Source organism: Artemia sp. Qi Xiang Cuo, chromosome 5 (genome assembly GCF_049724085.1).
Source record: "Artemia sp. Qi Xiang Cuo chromosome 5, ASM4972408v1, whole genome shotgun sequence".
Taxonomy (NCBI): Eukaryota; Metazoa; Arthropoda; class Branchiopoda; order Anostraca; family Artemiidae; genus Artemia; species Artemia sp. Qi Xiang Cuo.
In genome coordinates, this window is record NC_142798.1 from 24,212,828 (window position 1) to 24,239,492 (window position 26,665).

Here is a 26,665-nt window from a genome sequence, read left to right on the forward strand (position 1 = left end):
AGCAGCCATAGAGAGTATGACAAATAAAATAATGAAGAAAATAACGAAGAAAAGGAATTTCGGAATAATCTACCTATATTCCTTATATAGGCAGAATATATGGTGTAGAATATCCTATTGTATTTAATTTTATATGTTTATTCGATTTATTCTTTCATGTTTCTCGAGGTTGAGTTATCATAGTAGAGTAAAATAATGATTTACACTGGGGCTGTTGAAATTTTTTTTAAAAATTAATATTTGAAAAAAAAACATAAAATAAGTAATCTAATAATACTACTTTAATTTTATTATCATGTTTCTCTTAGATGTGCTCAACCACGACAAGTGAAACTGAGGTTGAGTTACATGGGGTTACTTAAATGGGGGTTGAGTTGTATTGGAGGAGGAAGAGGAGTTCAAAGGGGATTAGGGGATTAAGGTTAAAGATAATATAACAAATAAAGAAAGAAAAACCGACAAAAACGGTAAATATCAATCATTTTCTTAGTGTTCTAATGACCTCTTTTATATTAGGGCGAATAATTGATTACAGTAGGCTACTACTTCATTTAAAAATAAATTTAGGTATCCAATTTGTTTAAAAACTTCAAAATGTTTAATAGGTTTGCCTTCTGGGTTGATACCCAGCCCTAGCCCCCAATGTTAACCATTGTCTTATCCTGTGATGATAACTCAACCCACAGAAACAAACACAAAAAAAATTTAAATTAACATAAATGAGAATAAAAGCACTATAGGGCACTGGGGGTCAGCAACCCTTTTGGCTCCGGGTCAAAATAAAACACAATACGAATATTAAACGGATGTCTGGGTCGGTGATATTTTCAGTTTAAGACAGTCTTTTAGTTAATAATAAGATACATGTTATTGAGAAAATAATAACAAAGGGCATAACCCGCGGTGACCCGCGGGTTATAGGTTGCCAACCTCTTGTTCTACAGTACATATTCTGCCTTTATTTTGGAATATAGGTAAACTATTCCAAAATTTCGTAATATCTTCATTATTTGTCATACTTTCTCTGTGGCTGCTCAATTTTACGTGTGGATGGAATTTTCCGCTGGAATTTTCAGCGGGGGGAATTTTCAGGAAGAGGCATACGCCTAGAACCGCATTGGACACATTATTACAAATGGGTAGTGTTCATCAGTATACTTGCCTCAGTATTAACGGTGCAAAACCTCTTTCGCAGTAGCAGTATCAGTCGCTATTTTGTCTTTATTAAACATAAAAACAAGTTTTTTTTTTTACTGAAAGTAAGGAGCAACATTAAGCTTAAAATGAACAGAAATTATTACACATATTCGAGGGGCTGCTCATCCTCAATAAATTTTTTTTTAGTATTTTTCAAAAAGGCTCTGATTCAAATTTAACGGCCCTTGTATTTCAGGAATTGTTATTATAGAATTAGGACAAAAGGTCGAACTTTAGCATAAAGAGCGGGGTATTGCAGATGGAACAACCCCTTTAATATACGGAATATTTGTTGTTCGGAATAAAATACAGAATAATATAAAATACGGTAATTAAAGAAATAAAAATATCGGCGTCCGGTGCCGATTTCTTGTCACTTAAAATTGTTAAACAAGTGTTGCCGGAATTACTTCCAAAGTTTGTTGAGCTAGTTAATAGTTGTTTCAGGGTTGTTTTTTCCCCATCTTGTTTTAAGATAGCTAAGGTAAAACCTATTCACAAAGGTGGTGATAAACAGGATTATTTCAATTATCGGTCAATTTCCATTTTGCCGGTTCTTTCTCGAATAATGGAAAAGTTGCTGTATTGTAGGTTGAATTCTTTTTTATGTAAGAATAATCATTTTTTTAGTAATCAATTTGGATTTCGTAAGGCTTATTCGACGGAACATGCTCTTCAGTTTATGGTGACAACGGTAAACGATGGATTAGATGGTCATATGAAGGTGGCTACATTATTTTTAGATATACTGAAAGCTTTCGATACCGTTGATCACCAGATTTTGTTAGGGATGCTTAGGAATTGTGGTTTCCGTGGTAATGTGATTAAGCTATTTGAATCTTATCTAGCAGATAGGTCAATATTTATGCAAGTAGGAGGTATCGCGTCTAGCCGTTACCCAATCCAGTGCGGTGCTCCTCAAGGATCTCCACTCGGTCCATTGTTTATATTAACGATCTATGTAACGCAGTGACTGGCCTAACAAATGATCTAAGTTCAGATTTTGGAGGCCCAAAGAAGGTCCTTGTATTGTTCGCAGGTGACACAAATCTAAAGATTATTGCTCGTACGTAGCAAGAATTAGTCGGATTGTTAGAAGGTGACCTGCATAATATTGAACGATGAAAGACATCGAACAAACTGGCTATCAATTTTAATAAATCTAGATGGATTATTTATGGGAGATCTAAGAATTACTATCCATGGTTAACAGCCCTGAACGCTGGTCCGTCCCAGATATCTCGGAAAAGTACGGTGAAATATCTGGGAGTTATTCTGGATGAGACCCTCTCCTTCGTAGATTATATCCAGTGTGTATCTTCTAAAGTCGCCCGTAATGTTGGAATGATGCGTAAATTAAAGCATTTCTTTCCTATTGGAATACTGCGTCTTATTTATTTTTCGTTGGTGCACCCCTATTTACTTTACTATTGTTCAGTGTGGTCGTATACATTCATTGCATATCTTAGGCAGTTACGTGTTCTCCAGAATTTGGCTATCAGGTTTCTTTCTAATAATGATTTTCGTTCTTCGGTAAGGGATCTGTATAAGAGTTTACATATACTACCAATTTCTGGTCTATTTCAGTTCTATAGAGCACAGTCAATGTTCAATATTTTTAATAAGGTAGTACCGGATTGCCTGGATAATATCTTTTTTTCTGTTTCTGAACGTCATCAATACGGTACCCGTAACACAGGTATGATTCAACAATAAAGGAAACCATCGACTCGGTCTGTTTTCTCGCCGTTTCTGACACCAGCTTCCGTTAACATGGGAAAGACTACCAGGTGAGATTCTAGACCAGACGGTTAGACTCGATTTCCGTAGGTTGCTAAGGGGCCATTGTGTTGGTTGTTATGATTTTGATTAATTTTTTTTGTTTGTTTTTTACCTCAAGCAGTGCCAAAGAGTATGAGGATTGGTAATGAATATTAATGATACCCGTCGGGGAATTGAGTGAGCAAGAGGTGTCTCGTCTTTATTTGTTTGTTTTTTTGCTTAAAATATGTGAGGATGTTAAGTTGAAAAGATATAGTGCCTGACAAGCCTGGATGACCAGGCTTCTGGAAGTTTGTAAATATTTATGTAAATAAAGTGATTTCTCTATACAAAAAAAAAATATAAAGTTTGTATCGCATATTGTTGTGAGTCTTTTTTCTTTTATATATTTTTTGTCTTGCTGAAGACGGCCCTTGGACATAGGGCCGAAATATTCATTCAAATTATCTTCCCTGTCTTGCAAAAAGATTTCCCTGTTGTTCTTCGTGCTTTTGTTGTTTGTATCTACTGTTCTCAGAATTCTGTTTTTTTTAGTTTCAGTTACTATTGTGTCGAGTCGCTCCTTATTTATAGTTCGTTACCACGAACTATTTGATATATCACAAAACTTAATAGAAAATAAAATCAGAATCACCAAATTCAGCATTCCTACTTGACTTGAATATTAAGCTTCGCAGTAGTGCTTAAGCAGTACACCCTAGGAGCAATATGCAAAATATATCACCAGCTGCTTAAATTATAGTTTTTACGTAAAAAGGGTAGCAACCCAATTCATTATTATTTTGCCCATGCTTTCCGTTTCAAAAAAAGAGGCTCAGCATAAAAAATAAATTTTATTCTGACAAACTTATAAAATATCTTCTTCCCAGCCATGTATCCAACCCACGATTGTACTACGACTTTTTATTAGCAAATTACTATGTTGAATAATTTCAAAACACACCCCGCTTCAGATCAATATTGGTTTTGTTGGAGGTAGAAAACTTATTAGAAATTCACAGGCAGAGCTTACTAACCCTTCCAAAGTTCAGAAGTAGAATAAATAATTAAAAAATAAATTAGAGGCGCGGGAACAACCACTTCGCACTTCAGATAATTGACTTTACGGCGCCGTTTGGTTAACGACACGACCGCATTCTGAACGTCATCAAAAACGAATTTCCTTCTTCTAGAGCAGTTTCAGTGCGAAAAAGTGAAAACGAACGGAAATTGAATTTTTTTTTCATCTTGAAGCACTTCATTAAACTATTAATTTTGCTTTATTTGTTTTATTGTTAATTTACCGCGAAGCAATTTTCTTTCTGTACACGTGAACCTACACGCGCTAAAAATAACTAAACTCAAAAGCATCATCAAAATTTTCTCGTTGATCGTTTGGATTCTGTAGTGTAGTCTCTAAATTACATGTGAAGCATTCTTAAATAAAAAGTCCTCTAATTCTTCAAAAGCGTTGGAGGTGGAAATTGTGCCAATACAGTGAACATTGGAGGGTAGTTCTGAGGGGTATATAAATCTTTCTCCTAGTCTTTTTCTTTGACTTCCTATATGAATTTGATTAAATATTGCCCAAGAAGCGATTATTTGTGTAATGGTTAAACCCATACTAGTATACAGGGGAGGGGCTGAGATTCTCCTAACGAAGAAACTTAAAATACATTGAAAAATATATGCCTAAAAACACATTTGTTTCCAATACTGACCCCCCCCACTCATCTCAAGAAAAAAACGATCAGATGATCCCTCCTTAAGGGGCCGATCTGTTTGGACCTATAGCACCATAAAACCAGGTCTTCAATTTCGTGTTACTTTCAGCCACGCTAGTAAAACAATTGCTCAACCGGTAAAACAATAGTAAAGGAGCAACACAGTCGTCGCACCATAATAACTGAATGCTTAAAATCAGAATGGCAGGTGGTCGTAGACGCAGATGCATTTTGAATAGCATAACAAGTTTCTAGTATTCTTGGATGATTGGCAATATTTCCACAGTACGTTCTCTTTTATTAGTTTCAAACGTGTTTACCAAACCTTGATTGTAATGAATAATGAGCCAAAACTCTAATGGGAACCTAGCTCTAAAGAAACACTGGGACGCAAAACTCTAAAAAAATTTCAAATAACAATATATAAATTTAAAGGATATGACTTTTATGATGACTCCATTATATCTAGAATCCAATAAATTTAAAGTAGTCCATAGAAAACATTATTATTAGCATGAGAAAATTTGCATAATATCGGTAAAAGGAAGAAACACACCCAAATGGCTGAAATAAAACAATTCGTGGTAACGAACAGTAAGTAAGGAGCGACCCGGCTCAATAGTAACAGAAACTCTAAAAAACAGAATTTCGATACCAATAGATATAACAAAGGAATTGGAGTGTTATGCTGATTTCAAATATATAAGTTTTATTAAGTCTAATCTTACCAATCAAAGGTTTCGAGCATGAAAAAATTTGCCTGATTTTGAAAAAAGAAGGAAACATCCCCTAAAAGTCATAGAATCTTCATGGAAATCACATCTTCAGCGTATCAGAAAACCCTACTGTAGAGGTTTCAAGCGCCTATCTGAAAAAATGCAGAGTTTTGATTTTTTGCCAAACTATCACGGATGCTTGTTTATTTGTTTGTTTTTCCAGTGGTGATCGTATCAACTCAGTGTCCTAGAATATCACCAGAGGGCTCATTCGAACGGAAATTAAATGTTCTTGTGCCCTTTTTCAGTGAACAAAAAAATTGGAGGGCAACTAGTGTAAAGTATTTAACATCAATTCGAGAAGCATTTCCGGGTATCTCCTTTCTTAGTTAGTTGGGCATTTATGCGTCAACGATAGCGGTCCAGGGGGGAGCTCTTGGGACTAAAAGCTAGTCGTGGGAAAGGGGTCGTTCCCAGGGCTGGAACTTCCGTTCCAGGAAAGTTACATTCTTCGCTCATTTCTAAAGGAGTCCATCTCTCGCCTTCGTCGTAGTTAGTTGTTCTTGTGCTACCTTATTTTCTCTATGTGTATTCTCACGTTATTTAATAAAGACCATGTACCAACGTTTATCGTCTATCTTTGGAATTTACGTAAACCATTACATCTGCCAACATAGAAGGGCATAAACAAAGAACTAAAGAGAGGTTTACGGAGCTGGTTTTATGTGCCCGTGGGTTTTGTATTAGTATGCACGGGATGTTTTTTTTTTGGTTTACTTCGAGTGTTTTATGTTGCCACGCAGGGTGGTTTTGCTACCCCGGTACAGGGGGCTGATGTTAATATCTCTAGATATGAGGGTGATGCCTCTCTGAAGGGCTTTAATGCGTAGCGCTAGTAGTTATGGAGAGATATCAACAGTAGTACTGCCATTTGTCAAACCACAAGTTAGTAGAGAAAAACTAAATAGGTCTAAACCGAGGCGTTCCACAGCAATAAAACCCCGAGGATTTTATTGGGAATAATATCTTAACGTCATTGCATCATGGTATGATTTTTAAAGTTTCTGCAACTTCATTTATTTTTCGCTGGTATTTTCAGGATTAATTAGCCTTTCCCGGTCATTCCTTTTGCCCTAATTCAAAGTTTATACATAATCCCAACTTTCCTTGTCCTCGTCAAATTCAGGGGTATGGGGAACAAGTCTATTTTAAAATATAAAAAGAAAAATGAAGTGTTAAAATATCCAGTTTCCGACTACTGTTGTTAGTGTGGTTCGTTTATACTATGTAAGTTTTTACTTATGCAAGTATTGTGTAGTGTTTGTATTATGTAATTGTTTACTAGTTCATGCTGTAGAATGTTAGTAGGCGAGAAGTGAATAATTTGGGAAGGGAATGTTTTGAATTCAATTAAAGTTTGGGGGTTTAATGAGAAGGGATAAGCCAAATTTGGGAAATTTAACTTAAAACAGGGGGGAGAATCTGTAAAGTATTTAACATCAATTCGAGAAGCATTTCCGGGTATCTCCTTTCTTAGTTAGTTGGGCATTTATGCGTCAACGATAGCGGTCCAGGGGGAGCTCTTGGGACTAAAAGCTAGTCGTGGGAAAGGGGTCGTTCTCAGGGCTGGAACTTCCGTTCCAGGAAAGTTACATTCTTCGCTCATTTCTAAAGGGAGTCCATCTCTCGCCTTCGTCGTAGTTAGTTGTTCTTGTGCTACCTTATTTTCTCTATGTGTATTCTCACGTTATTTAATAAAGACCATGTACCAACGTTTATCGTCTATCTTTGGAATTTACGTAAACCATTACATCTGCCAACATAGAAGGGCATAAACAAAGAACTAAAGAGAGGTTTACACTAGGACCCCTCCCCCGCCCCCTTTTTCTCAAAATCGTCTGATCAAAATTTCGAGATCGACATTTTGTTCAGCATAGTTGAAAAGCGGAATAACTATGCCTTTGGGGATATCATGACCCTCCCACAGCCCCCGGGAAAAGGTCTTTAAGTTATAAAATTTGCCCATTGTTTAAGAATAGCATTTGTTATTTGGAAGTATGCATACATTTTCAGGGGAGGGAAGTTTCCAGGGGATGAATTTTTCAAGGGAAATGTTATACTAAATTCTATACGAAATTCTTCTTGTGTCTTGCTTTCTCATTGCCTGCAAATTCCGGGGTAAATTTTCACCAGGATATAATAGTCTAGAAAATAAATCCTTGGAGAGGAGAGATTTTTCCGTGGAGGAGTAGCCAGATTTCCTGGAATTATTTAAAAACGATCAGAAATTAAATAAAAAAAAAATACAAGTTTTTTTCAGCTGAAAGTAAGGAGCAACACTAAAACTTAAAACGAGCATAAATTATTACGTATATGAGGGGGGTTACTCTTCAAAAGCACCTCGCTCTTTACTCTAAAGTTTTAATTCTGTCCCAATTCTTTAAGAACGACTTCTGAAATACTACATTCGTTTAATTAGAACAATATTAAGCTTTTTTTAAAATTACTAAAAAACTTTAGCGTAAAAAGCGAGGTGTTTTGGAAGAGTAGCCCCCTTCATATATGCAATAATTTCTGCTCGTTTTAAGTTTCAATATTGCCCCTTACTTTCAGTTGAAAATACCAGGGAATATTGGAGAGAGAGCTTTCAGCCCGTATCTAAGAAACTATTAAATCCCACATGGAAAGATGGTCCTGGATCAGTGGCGTAATTTCGTCAAAATCATTGGGGGGGGGCAAAGTTGGAGCCAATTTTCACAGATCAAGTGAAATGACAATAAAAACTGAAAAATGATCCATATAGTACCATAAATGCAAAGATATACTAAAGGAAACTGACCCGTTTCTGTGGATGTTTGAATTATGTAGGCTTATCTAAGTTTTGACCATAAGTTGGAAGAAACTAAATTTCAACTGGAAGGCAAACTGGGGTATGGGGGAACATCTGGAGGCAAACTGGGGTCCCTACCCAATAGCAAATTACGCCCCTGTCCCAGATTCATGTTCATTTTAAGCAACAAAACAAATCTGAAAGGTCCCGTTTTTCACCAAGGCATAGTATTATTTATAATTGGAATAAATTTCATAGTTTTATAGATTTGAATAATTCGTTGGTTAATAATAAAATTAGATTAATGAATCATTTAATCAGTAATTATTAATTTGATTCATTTTCTGGGGTGGATGCTCCTCATTTCACTTTATTTATTTGGTTATTTTGATTTTATTCGGATTTTGTTTGTTGTTACCATACGGATAGTTGAAGAGGAATCTTTTTATTCCAGTATCTGGAGATTATTCACTGCAATTGAAGCAAGTTAAAGACCTAATGTGTCTTTGGAAAAAAAATATTGTTTAACGTGAAACAGAAACCGAGCTGATAGTTGCGGATGCAAGTTTTGGATAAAATTCTAGTTTAGGGGGTCGTTTACTATGAATTAAAGCTGTTGAGATTTGTACAGCGTTTCATATTATCAAACAGTTCGTAGCAACGAACTACAATTGATATAACGGAATTTTATATTAATGAATACATCAAAAAATTGGCTTAATATACTCATTCCAAATATGCAAGAGTTATTAAGTTTAGTGTTACCCAATCAAAAGATACGAGCCTGAGAAAATTTCCCCTATTTTCGAAAAAGTGAGGAAACACCCCCTAAAAGTCAAGATGTTTTAACAAAAATCATACCGCAAGATTCAGCGTATCAGAGAACCCTATTATGGTAGTTTCAGACAAGTAGGCCTAGTAGGCCAACATATTTATTGTTGAGTGTATACAAACCCACACACGAGTTATTCTCACTGTGGGTCATTAATTTGATAGTTTTGTCAAAACATTTTTTATTGATGAATAATAAATAAATAAAAAATAAATAGTGTCACAGAAAAATTCATATTTCTTCAATTTTGCACCAGAAAAACAACAGTTTTGGTCCTAATAGGGCTAAATACTACAGAGAGAAAATTCTGAGATAGCCTATCAGTTTAGAATGATCAAAAGTTATTTGCGAATTCTTCGATCTACATAGTTCTTACTGTCAAGCGGTCGTGCATTCGTTTCTTAGCCTCTATGCAGCCTATACACAATGGAAAACAATTGACTTCATTTGAAAGAGTCGAGCTTTTTTGAAACTTCAATTATTTACGTGAAGTATTGCATTGTGGCATACTAGCTATTAGAGGGGAACGTCATCAGCACATCTACTTATGTCAAAGAAGGGGGGGGACCTGAAGCCTCAAAAGTGCATTTTAGGCCACCAGTTTCAAAAAATTATGGAAAGTCCTTCGGATCATTACGGAAGGGGGGAGGATGTAACCTAGACTTAACTTCATTACGTTAAATATACTGAGATTAAATTTGCAATATGGACGATGAGGGGCTGGAAGCTCTCCCCATGCCCTGTTGTAAAATTTTTTTGAAAGTTCTTCCCTCATTACGAAGACCGTAGTTTTAAACAGAAAACAGCTTCAAAAATCGAAATTTTACTGTAAAATGTCGAACCAAAGCACGGGGAGGGGAATTAAAGGACTGGGAGCTGCTGTAGACCTTACCATATCTAGGATGTCCCTCAATAAGATTCAAAAACGAAAACAAATAAAAAAACCTGTGATTTAAAATTATACCACTAAAAATGAAAACAAACAGAATTTCGTATTTTCTATACGAAAATATATATAAAGCTCGCTATTACCCAAGTCCCCCCTGTTTCTGCTCAAGATTGATTGGCTCTTTTACCGACAGAAATTTCTTATGTCGAAGTTTGATTTTAACTTATTTTGTTTTAATTGTTTTCTATCTCAGTGTTTCAAGAATGAAGTGTTTCAAGAAGAATGCCCATAACAATGTGATGAAAAACGTAATTTTTTTTTTCACTATATTGCTCGAGAACAGAAGGGTTAATTTAATTGTATGTGCTTTAAAACAGTAACAATTTCAGTCCGATCTTTTGAAACGTAATCAGGAAATAAAACATTTGTAAATACCAACTGGTTGTCATTGTTGTATTCTGAAATGCTTTCAGGAAAGCATTACTCTAATTTCAGTGTAAAAAGCAGGGGAATCGATGCCCATTTCATTAGTAACGTAGCTTCTGTTCGTTTTAAATTTGTTCTTCGCTCTTTACTTTCATTTGAAATTTTTTTTGGGAAAATCAAGATTGATGAAAGGTCTGCTTTATAGAAAATCCCCATCCAAACCACGAAAGCCTTACGATTAGTCCAACATTTTTGGTACGAATTACCTATTCTGAGTTTTTTGAATGTGTGCCCTCTCCCTTATATGGTGTGTCCTCTTCAAAAGTTTCACACACACAAATTTCAACACTGAAAAAAAAAATAAAAAGAAAGAATGAAAACACGCTAAAAGATTTTCAGTCAACCAATGCATGTTTAGAAAATATCGCCAGGAAATTTTAGTGCTTTCAAAACTATTAAATTGTGAAAATATTTATTTTCACAAAATATATACAAATAAAAAAACATCATTTGAAAAGCAAAAAATGGTGTCCCCTTCCTTAAATCACGAATTTCTTACGATTTATTCTATATTTTTCGTATAAAACGTCAATTTTGTGCATTTTCGGATGTGCTGTCCTCCCGTATGTCAGGCCCCTCCCTAAAGTAAATCTCTATTTGCGAGCCAGGACTGAGTATCCTTTTTATATGAATCAATTAAATTTGTTTTCAAAATCAGAGATTGAGCCACAACTACCCTCCTCCCCAAAGAAAAATTAGACATCAGTGGAGGAGAAGATTTTTTCCTGAAGAGCTTCGCGCATGAATTTTCATGAACAAGGTGCCGCAAGTCCTTCCCCCAGATTCACAAAATATTAATTTAAGCAACTTCCATAGCCATATCAAAATAACAATAAAACCTCTGAGTTTTCTATTGCTGTTCTAAAGAAAAATTTCTGTGTCTGAGAAATATTTTTCTTAAATAAAGATATATGATCCCTAAAAAATTTTTTTAGGTCTTATTGTTCTTTTAGTAAGTAGAAAGAAGTATCTTTCTACTTACTGTTCCTTGCCCTAAGCTGTTCTATATACTGTCAATAGTCAATAGTAGACAGACTTGTAAAACTGGAATTTATAAAGCAAATTCCCATACAAAAACCTCATTATGTTGTTTTATAATGCATAGCTTGTATAAGGTCCAATTGCACTAATGAGAGTTGTTAGTATTAAGAAATTAAAGAATTTTAGAGAAAAAGGAAAAAAGTGACTGAACCCACTCTCGGTAAGAAACCGAACCTACTGGTACTAAATGAAAAAAGCTTAAACTTGAGGAAAGAAGGTTTATGATAGGGTTCACCAGTGGAGGTCCAGAAGTTCAGATTTTTACAAAGAAATCTATGTTTCAAACTTTGCTTTTTTGAAAGGCCTTTTCACAGTAAGAAAGATTCCACTTTTAATGCTTAAACAGTAACTATCTGTATGTGTAGTCATCAGTAAGACACTTATAGCATACGAAGGATTAACAGGGGATTTCTGTAGAAATTTATGGTGCCAATATTTTCAAACTTGTGGCTCCCCACAAGTGGATAATTACAAAATCAGAGTAAGCATTTGAAGAAATCTATAATGAACAATTGAAACATAAGAGGCCTAAATGGAATTTTTTTTTTCAGCGCTAGAAAATCATAAAACCAAGGAATAAACACCTGCTGAAAGATTTGCAGATTGCTAATGTATATTTAGAGAAGAATGCAAGTAAATTATATCGTTTAAAAAACCATTAAATTACGAGAATGTTTATTTTATTTACATGCCTAAATAATCGTTTTTATTAATAAGAACTGTAGACCCCCCCCCCCGCACCCTAGATACGAAACAATTAAAATGTGTCCAATATTTTACGTAAAAAAATACTTCTTTTTGTTATTGAAACTTTCCCTTCCCCTAAATGTTTGACCCCTCCAAACATTTGGTATGCTAGGCATGCAATTTTATGTGCATACCTAAACTTGGCACATTTTTGAATGAGTTAGAAATTTAGAAGTTAGAAATTAGAAATTTTCTGAATCGAAATACTAATTATTGAACTTTCTACAATAGGAGAATCAATCAACATGCTCGTGTGCTTCTTGCTGTCTCCGCCTGAGGAAAAGATCAAAGAATCTTCGACTGTATCCAGTTCTAACAGCAAGGTAAATAAGGGCAAATAAAATGAAGGACCATGCAAGCAAAAGCATGTAGTCCCTTTCTGCTTCAACAATCGGAGTCAAAGGCCCGATGTAGTCCTTGTATGTCACATCAAGTTGGCAAACTGGCTCCAGTCCTGCGAACATAAATTTTTTATTTGATCTAGAAGAAATCATCCTCAATGTACACGATCAGTTTAAATCAACAATAGCAACTTTAAAGAAGAGGAATAAGGTTCGAAATTTTATCAATCAAAAGACCATAGGGTATTTATGTCTTATAGCCACCACACTCAAGTTCTGTCGAGAAGTTTGGTTAATACTAATGAAATAAAACAAAATACGATGCAAATATAATAGTTTATCAGCAAAATTATGAAAACTACAACAAGGAATTATGGGAAGGGCGCCGCCCAGACCGCATTATATTAAATACGTAACCTAACCTAACCAAAATATCAACTAAATATTTAATTAAGATATAGCTACAATGTAGTTTCCCACCGAGCCGAAGCTAATATTGTCTGGTATAAAGACCATGAAAACCTGTTATTATCTCATGTTTGCGATACAAGATCTTGAATGTAGTAGCCATAAGACAAAAGTACTGACCATAGTTTTAGGAAGGGCAGAGAAATACGAAATTTTTTTTTTGTACAAATGTTTAAAAAAAATTGTGAAGACTTGGTCAATGGAACCAATAACGTACCGTATAAGGTCACTTCTGCAGCATCTATACACACAGAGAGGACATCGTATTCCAAATAAACGATAATTCATGATAATCCCTGTCAATTAGACAATTTTAATTTTCTGGGCAAGCTAGGAAAATCTACATGGCCGACGCCATACGAGCAAATAAGTGATATATTTTTACGATAATATTCAGTCATTAAGTTATAATTTGAATTCCCAAATCGCTGAAAATCTGAAATCGATAGATGGGATTTATAAGGAAATTACCAGTTCCAATGTGCAAGGTTTATATTGGAAGAGCCTCGGAAACCACAAAACATTAGCTTAATTAGATTAATCATATTTATATTATGAATCATAATTATGTTATGAATTATATTAAGCATTGTATCAAATTATTAATTGAAGTTATTATTACTACTGATTAGTAATTAGTCATTAAGATTTATTAAATGATTAGCTAAGATTTCATCAAGGGAAGTAAGTTCCCAATTAAGGTGGATCTGAATACACAGAAATTATTCAATTGCAATCTGCTGTACAAGTTAATTCCTTGCCCCTCACCTTAATTTTATAGAATCATCTGAAAATACAAAACAAGTAATAATACGTTTTCGTTAGAACCATTGTATTTTAGCTTTTAATGTAAGTAGGAGCTTAGCAACTATCAGAAGGGTTCCTTGAGAAAACCTCGTTTGTCTTTATTTTTGGAATCCATGGCATAATAAGAAGTGTATATTCTATCAGTACTATTTCTATTACTAACAACTCACTGCAACATCAAGGCGCCTGAGGCTAATAAAGCTACGAACACTCCTCCGCCATCCCAATCCACTCAAGGCCTTCCTTTTTACCCCCTCATAAGAAGTTCCAATTTACATTAAATCCCTCCTTAAGACCTCCTCCAACCTCACTCGGGGACGACGTTCTTATCAGTTAACTCAAGGTGTTTGGTAATCAAACAGTTCGTGGTAACGAACTGTAAGTAAGGAGCGACCCGGCTCAATAGTAAACGAAACTCTAAAAAACGGGATTTTGATATCAATAGATACATCAAAAGAATCAGATTTTAATGCTGATTTCAAATATATAACTTTCATTAAGTTTAATCTTACCCATCAAAAGTTACGTGCCTGAGAAAATTTGGCTGATTTTCGAAAAAAGGGGGAAAGACCCCCTAAAAGTTATAGAACCTTAATGAAAATCACATCATCATATTCAGCGTATCAGAGAACCCTACTGTAGAGGTTTCAAGCTCCTATCTACAAAAATGTGGAATTTTACATTTTTTGCCAGAAGAAAGATCACGGATGCGTGTTTATTTGTTTGTTTTTTGTTTTTTTTTCCCAGGGATGATCTTATTGAACCAGCGGTCCTAGAATATCTCAAGAGGACCCATTCAAATGCAAATTAAAAGTTCTAGTGACATTTTTAAGTGACCAAAAATAATGGATGGAAAATAGGACCCCTCCCACGCTTATTTTTTTCCCAAAGTCACATTATCAAAATTTTGAGATATCCATTTTGTTCAGCATGGTCGAAAATATGATAAAAATGTCTTTTAGGATGACTTGATCCCCCAAAGTCCCCAGGGGAGGGCTGAAAGTTATGAACTTTACTCAATGTTAACATATAGTATTGGTTATTGGGAAGTATACTGACTTTTTCAGAGGAGATTTTTTCTGGTAGGTGGGGGAAGGAGAGGGTCGGGGGCTATATGGAAGGAACTTTCCATGAAGGAAGTCTTCATGGGGGACGGGACAGTGCCACGAAGGGGGCGCCGGATTTCCCAGCATTATTAAAGAAAAAGATCAGGAATTAAATAAAAAAAAGAAGTTTTTCAACTGATCAACTGATTGTGATTAAGAGGTCATTTTTAAAGAACTGGAAAAAAATTCGAACTATAGTTTAAAGAGCAGGGTATTGACTAGGGGGCGAACCCCTAATATACGTGTTAAAAATTTATGAATATAGAAGTTCGTTACGTAAGTTAATTCTAAGTTACGTATATTTATTACTAATAAAAACGTTCGTAAATAAAATTAAACAAGTTTCTAGAAATCCATTTAACCAAATATAATATGCAAATTTTTTTTTAATTATTAATTTACTGCTAGCCAAAATAAAAACCTTCATTAATTAAAAAACGTTAAAAAATTAAATAAAAAAAAACAAGTTTTTTTGACTGAAAGTAAGGACCGGCTTTAAAACTTAAAACGAACAGAACTTATTCCGTATATGAAAGGGGCTGTACCTTCCTCAACGCCTCGCTCTTTACGATAAATTTTGACTTTCTCACAACTCTATTTTTTTAAAGAATAAAAAAACTTTAGCGTAAAGAGCGAGGCGTTGAGGAAGGGACAGCCCCCTTCATATACGGAATAATTTCTGTTCGTTTTAAGTTTTAACGTCGTTCCTTACTTTCAGTTAAAAAAACTTGTTTTTTTTATTTAATTCCGAAAAGGGCGATGTTTGGCAATATGTCATCCTTCATGCCCATAATATGTCTTCAACCTTTCTCTCATTATAGTCATAGGAAACGGGATAAACCACAATTTCCGTAGAGCTAACTGTTTGAGAAACGGCCAGTCAGACGGGTGCCGAACAGACTATGTAGACAATTCCTCTGCCAAACAGCCAACAAATCTTCCTCCGTATTTCGAAGCGCCAAAGTTTCAGAAAAATACTTGACCACTGTTATCACCGTGGCTTTAAATATTCTAACATTGGTTTGGAGATTTATCTTCTTATTCTTCCGAACTTTATTCAACCATGAAATGACACACCGGGCCTTAGCTATTCTAATTTTACCATCTTCAATACATCCACCCCCTTTAATAACAATGCTACCCAGGTGAGTGAAGCTATCCTCTTGTTCGATCTTCTCGTTACCCAGCATCACGTCTTCACCTTCACTTACTCCCAGTATTGGATCTATTCTTGCATCCAAAAATGTGCATTGTCAGTTTAATATACATACGCTGATACTTATTCCTTAAAATCTTAATTAGTTTTTGATTTCTTAGAGTTATAAAAGTGAAACATTTAAAAAAATTGCTTTCAGTAAAGTACAAATTATATTCTGGCTTTTAGAAAGCATAGGGGTTTTGAACCCTACTCATATAAATTTCTACTTGTTCTGAGTTTGACTCTGTTATTTATTTTAGTTTCTATTCGTTTTGAGTTTCATTTATTTATCGATTCTGATTTGGGGTAGTTGTAGTTGTATGCTTGGTAGATTATTTGATTGTGTTTTTGTTCAGTTTTGGTTTAATGGAGTTCTTTACTTTTTTTTAAACTTTTTTTGTGGAAAAACTTTTTTAATAATTTCTGTTCGTTTTATATTGGCATAGTCTTTTTCAGGGAAAATGAAAACAATAGTTTGAATCTTTCCGGTTTTCTTTTAAGAGTTTACAGTTTGGTCTGCTATTTGTATGCTGGAGAAACTTTTTCAGCAATTTCTAATAACATAAAATCTTTTGAAGATCATGCCACAAATAGTATTGTTTAATTTAGTCATATATATCCTCTAGTTGACCTGATAAATACAAGTTAATACCATTTAATATCCTTCCCCAAAAATTATATTTATGCTCTCTCACAGCGTGGATACACTTTCACTCTTTTGATTTTTTAAAAATTTTAAGAGGAGAAGTAGTACAAAAATTTGAACTTAACACCCTCGGTCGTTCTTGTTATATTGCTCAGATGTCTTATTGGCAACAAGAATACAAACAGAGTGCTTTGATTAAATTTTAAAGCAACATTTAGTTTTTAAGCATAATGGACAAGTTACATAACTGTGGGAAGGGGGGGGGTTGACCTGCCCAATAACCCTAAAAATAGTAACTAGACCATTCGGCTATGCTAAACAAAATGAATGCCTTAAAAATTTGAGTGGAAGTGTCTGGAAAATTATGAGCTAAAGAGGAGGGCTGATTGCCATCCAACCATTTATGACCCTTAAGAGGGCACTAGAACTTTTAATTTTCAATCAAATTAGCTCCTTTAAAATATCAATGATGCTACTAGCTATAATAGAGCATAGCTGCCTTTGTCCTTATATGCCCTATAGTGCTTATATGCCCTTTTAATACCTGCATGCATATAAGTTTTTCGTTTAATTGAAACTCCTCCTGAACGTTCTCTAAAAGTTTCAACTTAATGCCGTTAGTGTCGTTAGTTACAGTAATCGTAGAAGCAGCATTTAATGAATACACACAGTGTCTTCTGGCTAGCTCAAAATCCCCAACCTATGAAGGTATGAAGGTGAAGTTTTCAAAGAATATTTCTGTTGTAGGGATGACAACCTACCATCCGTATGCAGGTTATCGAAAGGGCATATGAGCAATATATTAGAAATAGTTTCGTGTGTGAAATTAAAACTTACAACGCTTGTTGTGGGGGATGTTGAACTAACCAAACGACAATATTTACATCATAATACTAATGCTTCTACTCCTAGAACTACTGCTAATTGTAACTGTACTGAAATAAATCGAAACACACTATGCTCATACAGTTTGTCAAGAGGACGTATCAGCAATACTTCAGGGCCGGTTAATGGTTTCAAACAGTTCCTGGTAACGAACTGTAAATAAGGAGCGACCCGGCTCAATAGTAACCAAAACTCTAAAAAACAAAATTTCTTTGTTGTTTTTTACTCCCAGGGATAGGTCGTATCGATCCAGTAGTCTTAGAATATCGTGCGAGGGATCTTTCGAAAGGAAATTAAAAGTTCTAGTGCCATGTTTAAGCGACCAAAAAAATTGGAGGGCAACTTGGCCCCCTCCCTACACTCATTTTTTTCCCGAAGTTACCCAATCAAAATTTTGAGACAGCCATTTAGTTCAGCATAGTCGAAAATGTAATAAATATGTCTTTGAGGATGACCATCCCCCACAGTTCCCGGGGGAAGGGCTGCAACTTGTGAACTTTGCCCATTGTTTACATACAGTATTGGTTATTGGGAAGTATACAGACCTTTTCAAGATACATTTTTTCTGGTGGGGGGGGGGTCGGAGGAGGGGGTCACGTGGGATGATCTTTCTATGGAGGATGTTTCTTTGGGGGAAGGGACATTTTTGTAAAGGGGCGCCGGATTTCCCAGCATTATTTAAAAAACGATCAGAAATTAAATAAAAAAAAAGTTTTTTTCAACTGAAAGTAAGCAGCAACATTAAAGCTTAAAACGAACAGAAATTATTACGTATATGAGGGGGTTCTCCCCCTAGTCAATACCTTACTCTTTTCACTAAAGTTTTTATTTAGTACTCTCAAAAGAGCTATCTATTCTGATTAAACGGCCTTTGTTATTCAGGGATTTGTGATTCGAAAAAAATTCAAACTTTAGCGTAAAGAGCGAGATATTGACTAGGGGGAGAACTCCCTCATGTACATAATAACATATACGTGATAAAAAACAATAAAAAAAAACAAGCGATACGGCTCAATAGTAATCGAAAATTTTATAAAACAGAATTTTGATGTCGATAAATATATCAAAAGAATGGGCTTATAATGCTGATTCTAAATATATAAATTAAATAAAAACAAGTTTTTTTTAACTGAAAGTAAGGAGCGACATTAAAGCTTAAAATGAACAGAAATTATTCCGTATATGAAAGGGGCTGTCCCCTCCTCAACGCCTCGCTCTTTACGCTAAAGTTTTTTATTGTTTTAAAAAACAGAGTTGTGAGAAAGAGTCTAACTTTAGCGTATTGACTGGGGGGTGGATCCAATCATATACACAATAACTTCTGTTCGTTTTGAGCTTTCATGTTGCTCCTTACTTTCCGTTCAAAAACTTGTTTTTTATTTATTTAATAGATGATCGTTTTTGTAAGTAATGCTGGAGAATCAGGCACCCCTCTATAGCAATGTCTCTTCCCCCATGGAAAGATCCTTCCATATAACCCTCGACCCCCCCCCTCTACCAGAAAAAATCCCCCTGAAAACGTCTGTGAAAAAAAAAACAACACAAAATTTCACATTTATGCAGATAGGAGCTTGAAACCTCAAAAGTAGGGTTCTCTGATACGCTGAATTTGATGGTGTGATTTTCATTAAGAAGTTCTTTGACTTTTAGGGGGTGTTTCCCCCTTTTTTGAAAATCAAGCAAATTTTGTCAGGCGCGTAACTTTTAATGGGTAGGACTAAACTTGATCAAACTTATATATTTGAAATCAGCGTTAAAATATGATTCTTTTGATGTATGTAATGGTATCAATATTCCGTTTTTTAGAGTTTCAGTTACTATTAAGCTGAATCGCTCCTTACTTACAGTTTGTTACCACGAACTGTTTGATACCATCAACCGGCCCTGAAGCATTGCTGATACGTCTAACTGTTACCTCAGACTGTTTGATACATTTCGTCTGATCGAAATTTTGAGATAGCCATTCTGTTCAATATAGTTGAAAAACACAACAAATATACCTTTACAAATATACCTTTGAAGGTAACAAATTCCCCCTAGAAAGGTAATTACCTAGAAGGTAACAAATTCCCCCCTAGTTTGCCAAATGTATACGTATAGTATTTGTTATTGGGAACTATGAATACATTTTTTTTTGGGTGGGGGGAGGATTTTATGCTCGGGGGTTCTCCACAGGGAGAATTTTCCATAGGGAGGGAAGTTTCCAGGGAGTAAACTTTTCGGGGGATATTTTACACTGGGGGAATTTGCTAGAATTCCAATACGAAATTCTTTTTGTGTGTCTTGTTTTCGTTTTGCCGACTCATTTTTACGCGTGGACATGTTAATGATAATTGTGTGGGGTAAATTATCACCGAGATTGCATTATCTAGAGAATATTTCTGTAGGGAGGGGGGATCTTTCTGTGGAGGTGGAGCCAGATTTTCTGGTATTATTTAAAAAACAATCAGAAATTAAATGAGAAAACAAATTTCTTCAACTGAATGTAAGAAACATTATTAAACTTAAAAAACACACAAATTATTATGTATATGTGGGATATGCCCCCTCCTCAACACCTTGCTCTTTACGCTGAAAGTTGACTCTTAAAAAAAGTGACAAAAAGTGAAAACCAAGAGGCACTCAGAGCACAGGCAGATGAACTAGACAAGTCCCAGTTACTGCATTATGATCATCATCGCCCTCTAAAAGCCCGTGAGGTTACGGAAAAGAAGGCTGGAAGGCTTATTTTATCTTCGATTAATTTATTTGCTTGTACAAAACAATTTATTTGATTAATTTATTTGCTTGCTGTAGAGAACTTTAATGAAAGCACAACTTCAATTAAGATACAAGGAACAAACAACCTTAGTAAAGCGGAACTTTTGAATGTGTACCAACAGGAATGAACCGTACGATTGGCGTCCATGAGTAATTGTAATAATCATTGGTAGAATTACACTTAACAATATTAGTATCATCACTTCTTATGCTTTTTGAAAGGCGATCGATCAGTTCTTCTCTTCAAAAAGTCCTTCTCTTCAACTGCTTTCTTCAGACGTTCTCCTGCTTCTTTCAGAAGAGTATCACCGATTTCTTTCTTCGGTTTAGCCATCTCCTTTTTTTCGTACAATGTCTGACTCTAGCTCCGCTAGTTTTTGCTTCCTCTGGACCAGGTCCTGGACTGCCAATTCAGCATCTTTCTTTTCAGCTTCAAGCTTTTATATTTTCAATTCCTCCTGTTTTCGTCGACTAGGGTAAAGTTCGTAGCTAGCTCTAGCTTATCTGGCCGAACACAGCAGTTCTTTGTGATCGGTACAAGCTCGGGTTTGTTCTCATAGTTGCGGAGAGCATTAGCAACAAAACCTTTAGTGTTTAGGGTCCACTCCTCTGTACGGGCTTGCATTCTAGTTATCAACTGAACTGAACGAGAAAATCTTCGCTCCACATCTGCGCTTCCATGAGAGAGCGAAAGAGCTGCTCTAAATACTCGACCCAAGGCCGACTCCCATGACCACCTGGTATCTTCAGTTCTAGGATCTTTTGTCAATAGCTTCCGATTCGTGCACTGTTCGTGGGTGGCGACACAGGGTTCGACTGTAATAATAGCTATTCTTGCAGGACTTTCTCTATGTTCGTCTCAAACGGAAGTTCTCTTGCGAGGTAGAGAGCATCACTGCAAACCACCGTCTGGGAATCTGGCTTGAGAAGACTGAAACAGCTAAGGCTTAGGAAAAACTCGTTGTTCACAGGGCATTTTTCCAACAAATACCGTACAGCAGCTTTGACTTGCTTCCTGACCCCTAGAAAAACAGTTTCCTATCTTTCTGAGTCGCTTTCGAAGAAGCAAGACCTGCCATGATCCGCTCATTGCACAAAGGTTGCTCTAAATATACTGCTGCAGCACTGTCTTCGCTTTCGAACCCCACGGCGAGATGATGGTTGACATCAGACCAACCACCACAGCAGAGAAGAACTATGCATAAGCGATGTAACTCAAAATTCAGCATATGAATCAACGGCTCTTGTCGTTGAAACACTTCACTGAATACGGTGAAGATATTTGCAGAACTCAAAACAAACTCGATTTCAGCTTTCACTTTTGGCTTTCTTAGCCAACTGACAATTATCAGATACTTCGAATTTGAAATAAAGTGCTTTAAGCTCTTTTCCTTTGGCACGAATTCCATAAAATATTCAATCAGAGCAGGCCACTGCTCGATCAAGCGGTTTGCAGCTTCTCTTATGGTAAGTCACCTAGTAGGGACGTGCGTTACGAAATTATGTCACAGAGCCTTAACTTTTAGCTGACGCTGGCTAAAATCGTAACAACGAGCAGTCCATCCGCTGAAGAAATAATAAACAGCAATTATCATATCAGAACATTCCTCCCCGAGTTCCTGTAATCTTTTTTAGAATACATTATGCACTGCGTGGATGTTGCAGGTACCGATATTTAAAAGACCTTTTGAGTACCGCTTTTTCTTTTCCAAGTCAACAATTGACCAAACTTTTTTATTGACAGCTGGACCATCACTCGCAAGCATCAACAGTCTCTCAAGTGGAAGTCCTTCGTCTTCTACACACAGGAGGAGCTTCTTGTTCAAATTCTCACAAGTAGCATGTCCCAAATAATATATTAAGATGCCGAGTAATAACTAGTTTTTGCTCCTTCGACCAACATCGGACCCTTATTTGAAGCTCTTTCCCCTCAGCATTGTTTGTGGCCTCGTCATATTCCAGTACAAGTCAGACACCTGGATGTCTACAACCAAAGTTTCCCTAAAATAAAGATAAACTGCCTTTGTCGACAAGTACGTCATTTTTTTGCATTTAACGAGAAGCCTTTCGGGAGAGCACCCGGGAAAATATTTTGAAAAACATCGGCAACACCATCACACGAAGATTAAGCAAAAGAACTGGCTATGGCCTTCAAGACCGATATTATTTCTGCCTTGGAAGCCACACCTCTCGCAGAACATCCAAAGCTTCTTCTCTGGTACAGCATTTCCAGCTTGTGACTTGTTTTTGGTTGAAGTTGATCCAGTGAGTCTAAGTTGACATGGGTTTAGCCCAGGAGACGCGTTCATTTTGGGTTCCTTTTTTGAGGCATGTTGAAGAAGAGCTTGAAACGCTTTTTGACAGCTGAGTGTCGTTTTGTATATTTTGCAGTAAAATGAACCGTCACCATCACTACTCTTGGCACACCACTCTTGCACTATGCGTCTAGTCTTGTCTTCCCTACCAAACCAGTTTTCCGAAAATTTCGTTCTACCCATCACTCAAAGCGACCTGAAAAAAAGAACATGTGTTAGAATGGATTTAGAAAGCCTTCTCACCAACTCATATATTTATGCAAACAAGTATAAACTCATAAAACCAATGAAAGATGCTTATTCCTTCTTACCTTTTGACGTCCCTAAGATTTATGGGTCTTAATTTGTACTCTTCACAGGCAATAGCCAAAGACAAAAAGAGAAGCAAATACTGGAAATATAACTTAAGAATCTGGGCTAAAATTTCAATCTTCTAAGCAGCCAATTTGGGTGGATGCTCAGTGAGCGGAGGCCTATGGGCAGTTATGGGTGATTATTTATAAAGATTGAACTTACCTTTTTTATGAACTTGAAAGTCCAACCTTCTGTTGGACAAAAAACATGAAAAAAAACAAGCTCAAAACATGAACAAAAAAAGTGACTTTAGTGACACATTCAGTGAAAAAGGGAGAATAAGTGACATGTCTTAAAAAAAAGTAACAAAAAGTGAAAAAAGTGACTGCGGCCGAACCCTGGCAACATCATTTAAAAAACGATCAGAAATTGAATAGAAAAACAAGTTTTTCAACTGAAACTAAGGAGCAACATTAAAACTTAAAACGAACAGAAATTGTTACGTTTATGAGGGGGTCCGCCCCCAAGTCAATACCTCGATCTTTACGTTATAGTTTTTTAGTACTTCCAAAAGAGCTATTTATTCTAATTAAACGGCCTTTGTGATTCAGGGCTTATTCTTAAAGAATTGGAACAAAATTCGAACAGTAGTGTAAAAAGTGAGGTATTGACTAGGGGGCGAACCCCCTCATATACGTAATAATTTCTGCTCGTTTTAAGCTTTATGTTGCTCCATACTATCAGTTGAAAAACTTGTACTGCCTCAATTCTTCCTCGCAAAATAAATCTTCCTTTACTTCCAAGGTATCAGCAGCTTTTCATTCTTTTCTGTATCATTCTTCGTAACTTTACCAAGATTTAGCACATTCTGAAAGTGTTCTGCCCATATCTCTTCAACTCTTTCCTTATTACTAATTTCGACCCCGTTCCTACTTTTAACTGGGAGAGAAGTCCAAACTGACTATTCTCCTCAAATTTTTAATATGACAATACAATATTTTACTATTATGCCATTTGGCTGCATCTTCCAAATGTTCAGCAATTCCATCCATGGCCTCCACCTCCTTAATTTTTTTAATTTTCGAGTAAGGTATGAAATTATAGCGTTTCACAAATCTTTAGAATGCTTTTTTTATAATTTACTTAATTTTCTCAGACATGAAATTGAGTGAAACAAGTAAACAATCTATTTGCCAAATAAACACGTAATGAGCAAAACCAAGGCCTGATCAGGTTTATAAAAAAAAGATTATTTCTCATTTCAGTAAACACCCAATTCTGGTACTTGATGTGCAGTTAACCAACGATAATTCGACCACCTTCTGCAACATCTTTTGTGTAACTCATTTTATGAGCCGGCCTCTTGGACTCGGTCTCTTAGATAAACTAGTCTAAGCCATTCTCCTTACGGTTTTCAGTTCCCAAATTTATAAAAAGCTTCGTTTTCCAAATGTGCTAGAATACAACTTAACACTAAGACTAAACAAACGCTAAACTCATTGTATGCAATAAGAGTGATTTTCACATTACTAACATAGTCCTCTATGTTATTATGTTACATTAAGTAAATGGTAATTTATGTAAAGTTATGTAATTTAAGTAAAGTTATGGTAATTTATGTTACATTAAGTAAAACCTTTTACACTTCCCTTCACACTATGATGACGTAAAACCCACTCAACCCTCCTATTAAACAACGAAAATCATCACAATCATCATAAACAAATTATACAAAATTATAAATGGAGATGCAAAGTCTTATCAAGAGCAAAAGGTTTTCTGGGAAGATTTTATTAATTTATTTTTGAAATTTACAAATTACTCATCTATGAATTCCATTTTCTTGGCACTAATATTGATATTTCCGTAATGTACCACAAACATACATGTCGTAAAATTCTATGCAAAACTCGATTCTCCTTGGAATTCCTTGCGTATGGACAGAATATGTTCTGTAAAATTGCATAAACTGACATAAAACCATGAGCTATACTAGCGTGAAAGGTTTTGCGGTGCTATATGAAAGCACTATAGGCTTACTGGGTTATGATTTAATTGCAAGAAATATTAGGCTGCGAAAATTGCGAATACTCAAGGATCGTCCTACCTATAACCAGGGGTGTAATTTGCAATGGATCAGGGGAGTAATTGCCCCCCTCTAGACCCATGTTTACCTCACTATAGACCTCAGTTTGCCCCCCCCCCCAGCTGAAATGCAGTTTCTGCAAAAAATCTTTTCAAAACTAAGATAAGCATGCATAGTTCAAGTATCCATAGAAACAGGTCAGTTTTCTCTAGTATATCTCTGCCTTTATGGTATATTAAATAAAAAGAAACAAGTTTTTTTTAACTGAAAGTAAGGAGCGACATCAAAACTTAAAACGAACAGAAAGTATTCTGTATATGAAAGGGATGTCCCTTCCTCAACGCCTGGCTCTTTACGCTAAAGTTTTTTATTGTTTGAAAAATTAAATTTGTGAGACAGGGTCAAACTTTAGCGTAAAGAGCGAGGCGTTGAGGAGGGGACAGCTCCTTTCATATACAGAATAATTTCTGTTCGTTTTAAGTTTTAATGCCACTCCTTACTTTCAGTTAAACAAAACTTGTTTTTTTTATTTAATTTCTGAACGTTTTTGAATTAATGCAGCTTTGATTTTGGCTTACCGTACATGAAGAATTAAAACGAAATTTACATATTAATTTTACTTTGTTTTGGCTAAATAGCTTTCTCGAAATTTTGTTCTGACGTAACTTACGAATTAACTTACATAACGAATTTCTATATTCGTATGTTTTTATTACGTATATTAGGGAGTTCATCCCCTAGTCAATACCTCGCTCTTTACTCTAAAGTTTGAATTTTGTTCGAATCACAAACCCCTGAATCACCAAGGCCGATTAATTAGAATAGATGGCTCTTTTGAAAGTACCAAAACAAATTTAGCATAAAGAGCGAGGTATTGACTAGGGGCCGAACCCCCTCATATACGTAATAATTTCTGTTCGTTTTAAGTTTTAATGTTGCTCCTTACTTCCAGTTGAAAAAAACTTTTTTTATTTCTGATCGTTTTTTAAATACTGCTGGGAAACCCGGCACCCCTTTCATAGAAATGCCCTTTTCCCCAAGGAAACATCGTCCATGGAAAGATCCTCTCCCGTAACCCCTACTCCGACCCTACCCCCACCAGAACAAAATCTCTCCTGAAAACGTCTGTATACTTCCCAATAACCAATACTATACGTAATCAATAGGCAAAGTTCATAACTTGCAGCCCTTCGCCGGAAACTGTGGAGGATTAAGTCATCCTCAAAGATATATTTATTAGATTCTCGACTATGCTGAAGAAAATGGTTATCTCAAAATGTTGATTGGGTGACTGTGGGAAAAAATGTGCGTTGCCGGCAACTTGGCGAGGGGGCCAAGTTGCCGTCCAATTATAAGTTTTAATTTCCATTCGAATGAGCCCTCTCACGATATTCTAGGACGACTAGATAAATACTATCACCCCTGGGGGAAAAAACAAACAAACACGCATCCGTGATCTTTCTTCTGGTATAAAATACAAAATTCCACGTTTTTGCAGATAGAAGCTTGAAACTTCTGTAGTAGGGTTCTCTGATA

The 26,665-nt window shown here is 35.7% G+C and overlaps 1 protein-coding gene across 1 annotated transcript in view; it reads right to left on the bottom strand.

Moving 5' to 3' along the window:
- Window positions 1-11,604: 11,604 nt before the first annotated feature.
- The window catches only part of bug (thioredoxin domain-containing protein bug), a 51,357-nt gene continuing 36,296 nt past the window's right edge, over window positions 11,605-26,665 (bottom strand). Inside the window, exon 5 of the mRNA XM_089088773.1 lies at window positions 11,605-12,677. Coding sequence (XP_088944899.1) covers window positions 12,460-12,677 — 218 coding nt within the window. The 3' untranslated portion in view covers window positions 11,605-12,459. The remainder of the gene's footprint in view (window positions 12,678-26,665) is intronic.